A 10,000-nucleotide genomic window follows, 5' to 3' on the forward strand; every position below is an offset into this window, starting at 1 on the left:
GTTCTTACCCTCTGTTGGTTACCGTGGCCTTCTTCAAGTGAACGTAGCTGGTTGGGAAGATCCCCTGGGAAAAGAAAAGAGAAAACCACACCTATTAACTAACACTCAACACTACGCTACTGCTGAGACAGAGAGGAAGATGAGAGGGAGAGAGAGAGGGAGAGAGAGAGGGAGACAGAGAGAGAGAGAGAAAGGGGGTGAGAGAGACAGAGACAGAGAGAGAGAGAGAGAGAGAGAGAGAAAGGGGGTGAGAGAGAGGGAGAGAGAGAGAGAGTATTTTATTTTATCCCAGTGTCACTGTGGGTCATTTCAACACATCTCTTTCCAAGTGGAAGAAAGATCCTCCAGAAGATCACACTGTAGTATCTCTGCCAGGACTCTGTCATGTTGTAGTGAAAGACTGTCACACACACTACACTCTATCTCTACCTCACTTCGTAATGCAGTAGTAAAGCACCAGTAATCACAGACAGTCAGCCTAGTCAGTTAGTTTGGCCTCTTGATTCAGTAATCACAGACAGGCAGTCTAGTCAGTTAGTTTGGCCTCTTGATTCAGTAATCACAGACAGGCAGTCTAGTCAGTTAGTTTGGCCTCTTGATTCAGTAATCACAGACAGGCAGTCTAGTCAGTTAGTTTGGCCTCTTGATTCAGTAATCACAGACAGGCAGTCTAGTCAGTTAGTTTGGCCTCTTGATTCAGTAGTCACAGACAGACAGTCTAGTCAGTTAGTTTGGCCTCTTGATTCAGTAATCACAGACAGTCTAGTCAGTTAGTTTGGCCTCTTGATTCAGTAGTCACAGACAGTCTAGTCAGTTAGTTTGGCCTCTTGATTCAGTAATCACAGACAAGTCAGTCTAGCCAGTTAGTTTGGCCTCTTGATTCAGTAATCACAGACAGTCAGTCTAGTCAGTTAGTTTGGCCTCTTGATTCAGTAATCACAGTCAGTCTAGTCAGTTCGTTTGGCCTCTTGATTCAGTAGTCACAGTCAGTCTAGTCAGTTAGTTTGGCCTCTTGATTCAGTAATCACAGTCAGTCTAGCCAATTAGTTTGGCCTCTTGATTCAGTAATCACAGACAGTCAGTCTAGCCAATTAGTTTGGCCTCTTGATTCAGTAATCACAGACAGTCTAGCCAATTAGTTTGGCCTCTTGATTCAGTAATCACAGTCAGTCTAGTTAGTTAGTTTGGCCTCTTGATTCAGTAATCACAGTCAGTCTAGCCAGTTAGTTTGGCCTCTTGATTCAGTAATCACAGACAGTCTAGCCAGTTAGTTTGGCCTCTTGATTCAGTAATCACAGTCAGTCTAGCCAGTTAGTTTGGCCTCTTGATTCAGGCACAGTGCACTGTGTTTGACCCATTGAGCTCTGGTGCACTATATATAAATGAGGTGCCATTTGCAACACACAGCCTTTGTCTCTTCCAATAACTAACACTGGTTATATCTTTTATTACTCAAACATACCGATATTTATGTATTGGAGTCAGACATTAAACTTTATTAAGTAACGTGGAATAGTTTGGTGTGAAAAGTCAAGGTTGGATGCACTGTAGCACCCAATGTCTTATTCAGGGACAGAGAACAACAACAACAACGACAACAACGACAAATCTCATGTATAGTAAGGTAGTAGAGTAACTATCTTGCTTGCTGTCAAATGTCCCTGTAAGAGCTAAGACTGTCCTGTCTCATAACTGTCCCTGTAAGAGCTAAGACTGTCCTGTCTCATAACTGTCCCTGTAAGAGCTATGACTGTCCTGTCTCATAACTGTCCCTGTAAGAGCTAAGACTGTCCTGTCTCATAACTGTCCCTGTAAGAGCTAAGACTGTCCTGTCTCATAACTGTCCCTGTAAGAGCTATGACTGTCCTGTCTCATAACTGTCCCTGTAAGAGCTAAGACTGTCCTGTCTCATAACTGTCCCTGTAAGAGCTAAGACTGTCCTGTCTCATAACTGTCCCTGTAAGAGCTATGACTGTCCTGTCTCATAACTGTCCCTGTAAGAGCTAAGACTGTCCTGTCTCATAACTGTCCCTGTAAGAGCTAAGACTGTCCTGTCTCATAACTGTCCCTGTAAGAGCTATGACTGTCCTGTCTCATAACTGTCCCTGTAAGAGCTAAGACTGTCCTGTCTCATAACTGTCCCTGTAAGAGCTAAGACTGTCCTGTCTCATAACTGATTGAAGGTTACAGAGGCAAACTACAGATCATGAAGCCCCATTTCAAGGACAATATTCCTCTGATGTGTATTTAGGGTACATGCCAAATGATACTCAAATTCCTAAAGTAGTTGGGGGGGGGGGGGGGGGGGGGGCATAATGCTCTAAAGTAGTGCACTATATAGGGAATAGGGTTCCATAGGGCCCTGGTCTAAAGTAGTGCACTATGTAGGGAATAGGGTTCTATAGGGCTCTGGTCTAAAGTAGTGCACTACGTAGGGAATAGGGTTCTATAGGGCCCTGGTCTAAAGTAGTGTACTATGTAGGGAATAGGGTTCTATAGGGCTCTGGTCTAATGTAGTGTACTATGTAGGGAATAGGGTTCTATAGGGCTCTGGTCTAATGTAGTGTACTAAGTAGGGAATAGGGTTCTATAGGGCTCTGGTCTAAAGTAGTGCACTATATAGGGAATAGGGTTCCATAGGGCTCTGGTCTAAAGTAGTGCACTATATAGGGAATAGGGTTCCATAGGGCTCTGGTCTAAAGTAGTGTACTACCTAGGGATTAGGGTCTAAAGTAGTGCACTAAGTAGGGAATAGGGTGTCATTTGGGAAGCAACCATAAACACATATTTTCATGTCAGCTTCAAACTCTCAGGAAGCTCTGAGCTGCCTTTAGGGGTATAGAGATATAACACTGGTGATTCACCAGATGGAAGGGACACACACACACACACACACACACACACACTCACACTCACACACACACACACACACACACACACACACACACACACACACACACACACACACACACACACACACACACACACACATCTGCATTGACGGAGGGCACAGATCCAGATCGCTTGCAATTTCCCAAAATGCACTGTGGCTACGTAATGCTTCTCTTTCCAGATGTGTGGGTGTGTGTGTGTGTGTGTTTGTGTTGTGTGTGTGTGTGTGTGTGTGCGTGTGTGTGTGCCAGCAGCAGCAGTAATGGATGTGTTATCTCTCTATATCATTCCCTGGATAGACAGTCATTCCCATTCTGCAGAGACAGCATATTCCATTAACCTACCGTCTCTCATATCAATTATTGATCAGTGAACATACTAAATGTAGCACGCAGTAGAACATAGCTACGTCTCTCTACTGGCATGACCTTCTATACAGGTGTAGGATCTTAATTTGAGCCAGTTATCTACAGCAGGAAAATAATCCTGCAGCAACAGAAAATGTGAATTATTATGTGGATTATAATTAATGGATATGTTTGTAGGGGTTGATAGATTGTTCGTAAAAGAAAATCGAGTCAAGAAATTTCATGAAAGGGAATGACAAACTTCAGAAGCCTTTTTAAACCTCACAGACATGACTTTAACGTGAGAAACCATCTCCCTATGCAGTGTGTGTGTCTGCCAGCCGGTCTGTATTATTCTCTCTGAGCAGCCCTGCCTGCCCATCCTCACGACACAACACCCCAGCCAGGGTGAGCCACCATGGAGAATCCCTGTAACAGTCCCACTGTCACGCTCTCTGGAGACACACACACACACACACACACACACACACACACACACACACACACACACACACACACACACACACACACACACACACACACACACACACACACACTGAACATAAATAATGCTGCTTGTTTGTTTGGTACATAATGAGGAAGGAAGCTTCATTATAAAGGTATGCTGCCAGAGGGTTGGAGGAGCACTGACCTGTGACAAACTGCCTTAATAAAATATGCTCTCCGTAGATACACACACACACACTCCCTAGATACACACACACACTCCCTAGATACACACACACACACACACACACACACACACACACACACACTCCCTAGATACACACACACACACACACTCCCTAGATACACACACAAGCCTTCTGCTCAACCACTAGCCCAGAAGAAAGGCTGATTTGAAGTGTACAAGTGAGGATGGAGATTAGTGATGAGTAGAGAGGAGAGGAGAGGAGGGGAGAGGAGAGGAGGGGAGAGGAGAGGAGAGGAGAGGAGAGGAGAGGGTAGTACACTATATAGGGAATAGGGTGCTATTTGAGACACATCCACAGAAGTGAAACAGGACCCTTTCCCCTCTACACACTGATGACTAACACTTCTGACCACTAGTCTAACAGAAACAACATCATTCAACTATTTTCATTTCCAGAAGACTAACTAAATCATTCTGTAGTACTGTAACCTAACAGATACACAACTAACTAAATCATTGTGTAGGTCTGTAACCTAACAGATACACAACTAACTAAATCATTCTGTAGTACTGTAACCTAACAGATAATTGTGTAGTACTGTAACCTAACAGATACACCATTGTATATCATTCATGATGGTATTTTATATTCAAGCCAAAAAACCCAGAAGAATATGAATTTGTCTTAAAGTAAAACGGATTAAAAGACGTTATCTATTAATATGATAGATGTTATAGATATTAATAGCACAAGTTTCCTGAAATAGAGCTTGGTACATGATGAGTCAGCGTACTCACACTAGCTCAAAGGTAAAGCCAGCAATTTATTTGATTTATTTTACCTTTATTTAACTAGGCAAGTCAATTAAGAACAAATTCTTATTTACAATGACGGACTTCCCCGGCCAAACCCGGACGACGCTGGGCCAATCGTGCGCCGCCCCTATGGGACCCCCAAACAAGGCGGTTGTGATACAGCCTGGAATCGAACCAGAGTCTGTGGTGACACATCCAGCACTGAGAGATGGATTGCACCACTCGGGGATCCCCCCCAACCACAATATGACAAACATGATTTACTGCTTACAGAGATAAACAACAACAACAAATAAACAACCGTTTTGCCCAACGCTGACCACTATGTGATCGCCGACGTCGTTGCTATGGACATCTGTCAGCGGGAGGTCATGTGACCGTGTACGGCAACATCACGCCGCTGAGCCTACATCTGTAGCGTGAGGTAAACAATAAGCACAGACAGATAGGAATTCTAACAATGACGTAGTTTAGCTCAGGTAGCTAAATTAGCTCAACGTTTTTTGAGACTTTATAGAATATAAAGTGACGCTGACGGTGAATGAGTGGGCATGGAAGACGATACAATATAAAATGTGTAGCTGGATAGACAGTAAGTAGACGAGAGGTTCAGATGAAAAGGAGTAGGACTTTAATTAGAGGGGTAGATCAGCGAGGTTAAGGAGCCTGTCGTTTTAGAATGGGTGAGAAGACTGGGTAGAATCACAATGGAAATCACCTTTAGCAGTAGTACAGTAGGAAGCTGAGGTATAGTAGGTACTGACCTGGTCTGTAGGTAACTGATCTGGTCTGTAGGTAACTGACCTGGCCTGTAGGTAACTGACCTGGCCTGTAGATACTGACCTGGTCTGTAGGTAACTGACCTGGTCTGTAGGTAACTGACCTGGTCTGTGGGTAACTGACCTGGCCTGTAGGTACTGACCTGGTCTGTAGGTAACTGACCTGGTCTGTAGGTAACTGACCTGGTCTGTGGGTAACTGACCTGGCCTGTAGGTAACTGACCTGGTCTGTAGGTAACTGACCTGGTCTGTAGGTAACTGACCTGGTCTGTAGGTAACTGACCTGGCCTGTAGGTAACTGACCTGGTCTGTAGGTAACTGACCTGGTCTGTAGGTAACTGACCTAGCCTGTAGGTACTGACCTGGTCTGTAGGTAACTGACCTGGCCTGTAGGTAACTGACCTGGTCTGTAGGTAACTGACCTGGTCTGTAGGTACTGACCTGGTCTGTAGGTAACTGACCTGGTCTGTAGGTACTGACCTGGTCTGTAGGTAACTGGCCTGGTCTGTAGGTAACTGACCTGGTCTGTAGGTAACTGACCTGGTCTGTAGGTAACTGACCTGGTCTGTAGGTACTGACCTGGTCTGTAGGTAACTGACCTGGTCTGTAGGTAACTGACCTGGCCTGTAGGTAACTGACCTGGCCTGTAGGTAACTGACCTGGTCTGTAGGTACTGACCTGGTCTGTAGGTAACTGACCTGGTCTGTAGGTAACTGACCTGGCCTGTAGGTAACTGACCTGGTCTGTAGGTAACTGACCTGGTCTGTAGGTAACTGACCTAGCCTGTAGGTACTGACCTGGTCTGTAGGTAACTGACCTGGCCTGTAGGTAACTGACCTGGTCTGTAGGTAACTGACCTGGTCTGTAGGTACTGACCTGGTCTGTAGGTAACTGACCTGGTCTGTAGGTAACTGACCTGGTCTGTAGGTACTGACCTGGTCTGTAGGTAACTGGCCTGGTCTGTAGGTAACTGACCTGGTCTGTAGGTAACTGACCTGGTCTGTAGGTAACTGACCTGGTCTGTAGGTACTGACCTGGTCTGTAGGTAACTGACCTGGTCTGTAGGTAACTGACCTGGCCTGTAGGTAACTGACCTGGCCTGTAGGTAACTGACCTGGTCTGTAGGTAACTGACCTGGTCTGTAGGTAACTGACCTGGCCTGTAGATACTGACCTGGTCTGTAGGTAACTGACCTGGTCTCTAGGTAACTGACCTGGTCTGTAGATAACTGACCTGGCCTGTAGGTAACTGACCTGGTCTGTAGGTAACTGACCTGGTCTGTAGGTAACTGACCTGGTCTGTAGATACTGACCTGGTCTGTAGGTAACTGACCTGGTCTGTAGATACTGACCTGGTCTGTAGATACTGACCTGGTCTGTAGGTAACTGACCTGGTCTGTAGGTAACTGACCTGGCCTGTAGGTAACTGACCTGGTCTGTAGGTAACTGACCTGGTCTGTAGGTAACTGACCTGGTCTGTAGGTAACTGACCTGGCCTGTAGGTAACTGACCTGGTCTGTAGATACTGCTAATAGCAGTAAGGACTATCTGTTATTCAATGTGTTTCTATGGGCTAATAGCAGTAATCTGTTATTCAATGTGTTTCTATGGGCTAATAGCAGTAATCTGTTATTCAATGTGTTTCTATGGGCTAATAGCAGTAATCTGTTATTCAATGTGTTTCTATGGGCTAATAGCAGTAATCTGTTATTCAATGTGTTTCTATGGGCTAATAGCAGTAATCTGTTATTCAATGTGTTTCTATGGGCTAATAGCAGTAAGGACTATCTGTTATTCAATGTGTTTCTATGGGCTAGTATGGATATTGGGAACAGAGCCAGTCTCTACCCTGGCCGTCTCTGTTTCAGTGACAGGTTATCCCCCCCTTCCCCCGTCCCTCCCAGCCAGCCAATTGATCCCTCTCTCTGTGTGGGATCAGATTGAAGTAAGGAGGATTGATCTGCTCTAATAGGCAAGAACCCATCCCCGGGGAGAACACTGATGCAGCCTGGCTGCCTGACTAGGGGAAGATTGGAGCACAGAGAGAAACCCAACATTGAACACAAAATATGAGCCAATCAAATGAAATTCCAAAACCTACTGTATGTGTCATTCTTGTCTTGCTTTGATAAAACCCAAATGTAGAAATAACATTGCTTTGGTTAAGAGTGTCTGATGCAAAATGACTATAGATTTGCCCTATACAGGAAAAGGTCAACTATTATTAGATATAAAAAAAATATAATGTTTTTATGAATATTGCTAGCAACAACAGAATACGCTAGCAACAACAGAATACGCTAGCAACAACAGAATACTTTAGCAACAACAGAATATGCTAGCAACAACAGAATACGCTAGCAACAACAGAATACGCTAGCAACAACAGAATACGCTAGCAACAACAGAATACTTTAGCAACAACAGAATACTTTAGCAACAACAGAATATGCTAGCAACAACAGAATACGCTAGCAACAACAGAATACGCTAGCTGTCATAAATGTTGAAGCCGGGTTGAAGGGACCAAACTGCAGGCGGAATGTGGATACTCATCTTTTTAATATTTTAGAGCAAAGTATACACAGAAAACAAAAAAACACGAACTACTCCAGACAGGCTAACAGGCTACTTACAAAATCATAGCAGTGTTAACACAACCACCCACAAACCCAAGTGACAAACATACTCCTAAATATATGACTCCCAATCAGGAACAACGATAACCAGCTGTCCCTGATCGGGAGCCACACAGACCAACATAGAAACACAACACCCAGAACAAACATACACAGACATCTTCTGCCACGTCCTGACCAAATACTACACAACTACACCCTCTGCTGGTCAGGACGTGACACTAGCAACAACAGAATACACTTGGAACAACAGAATACGCTAGCAACAACAGAATACTTTAGCAACAACATAATACGCTAGCAACAACAGAATATGTTAGCAACAACAGCAACAACAGAATACGTTAGCAACAACAGAATACGTTAGCAACAACAGAATACGTTAGCAACAACAGAATACGTTAGCAACAACAGAATATGCTAGCAACAACAGAATAGTCTAGCAACAACAGAATAGTCTAGCAACAACAGAATATGCTAGCAACAACAGAATACGCTAGCAACAACAGAATACGTTAGCAACAACAGAATACGCTAGCAACAACAGAATATGCTAGCAACAACAGAATACATTAGCAACAACAGAATACGCTAGCAGCAACAGAATACGCTAGCAACAACAGAATAATTTAGCAACAACAGAATACGCTAGGAACAACAGAATACGCTAGCAACAACAGAATACGCTAGGAACAACAGAATACGCTAGCAACAACAGAATATGCTAGCAACAACAGAATACGCTAGCAACAACAGAATATGCTAGCAACAACAGAATACGCTAGCAACAACAGAATACTCTTGCAACAAAAGAATACTCTAGCAACAACAGAATACGCTAGCAACAACAGAATACTCTAGCAACAACAGAATACTCTAGCAACAACAGAACACGCTAGTAACAATTGCGAGCTCACAGAACAGGGCTCCGGGCAGCCGAGCGGAAATGGAGGAAAACTCGCCTCCCTGCGGACCTGGCATCCTTTCACTCCCTCCTCTCTACATTTTCCTCTTCTGTTTCTGCTGCTAAAGCCACTTTCTACCACTCTAAATTACAAGCATCTGCCTCTAACCCTAGGAAGCTCTTTGCCACCTTCTCCTCCCTCCTGAATCCTCCTCCCCCCGTCCTCCCTCTCTGCGGATGACTTCGTCAACCATTTTGAAAAGAAGGTCGACGACATCCGATCCTCGTTTGTTAAGTCAAACGACACCGCTGGTCCTGCTCACACTGCCCTACCCTGTGCTTTGACCTCTTTCTCCCCTCTCCCTCCAGATTAAATCTCGCGTCTTGTGACGGCCGGCCGCCCAACAACCTGCCTGCTTGACCCTATCCCCTCCTCTCTTCTCCAGACCATTTCCGGAGACCTTCTCCCTTACCTCACCTCGCTCATCAACTCATCCTTGACCGCTGGCTACGTCCCTTCCGTCTTCAAGAGAGCGAGAGTTGCACCCCTTCTGAAAAAACCTACACTCGATCCCTCCGATGTCAACAACTACAGACCAGTATCCCTTCTTTCTTTTCTCTCCAAAACTCTTGAACGTGCCGTCCTTGGCCAGCTCTCTTGCTATCTCTCTCAGAATGACCTTCTTGATCCAAATCAGTCAGGTTTCAAGACTGGTCATTCAACTTAGACTGCTCTTCTCTGTGTCACGGAGGCTCTCCGCACTGCTAAAGCTAACTCTCTCTCCTCTGCTCTCATCCTTCTAGACCTATCTGCTGCCTTTGATACTGTGAACCACCAGATCCTCCTCTCCACCCTCTCCGAGTTGGGCATCTCCGGCGCGGCCCACGCTTGGATTGCGTCCTACCTGACAGGTCGCTCCTACCAGGTGGCGTGGCGAGAATCTGTTTCCGCACCACGTGCTCTCACCA

General features: G+C 45.0%; 1 protein-coding gene across 1 annotated transcript in view; it reads right to left on the reverse strand.

Annotated features, from left to right (window-relative positions):
* LOC115207174 (dedicator of cytokinesis protein 3-like) overlaps positions 1-10,000 on the reverse strand; it is a 225,727-nt gene that overhangs the window by 134,371 nt on the left and 81,356 nt on the right. Inside the window, exon 4 of the mRNA XM_029774158.1 lies at positions 9-64. Coding sequence (XP_029630018.1) covers positions 9-64 — 56 coding nt within the window. The remainder of the gene's footprint in view (positions 1-8; positions 65-10,000) is intronic.

The sequence above is a fragment of the Salmo trutta genome, chromosome 14 (assembly GCF_901001165.1).
Source record: "Salmo trutta chromosome 14, fSalTru1.1, whole genome shotgun sequence".
Classification (NCBI taxonomy): domain Eukaryota; kingdom Metazoa; phylum Chordata; class Actinopteri; order Salmoniformes; family Salmonidae; genus Salmo; species Salmo trutta.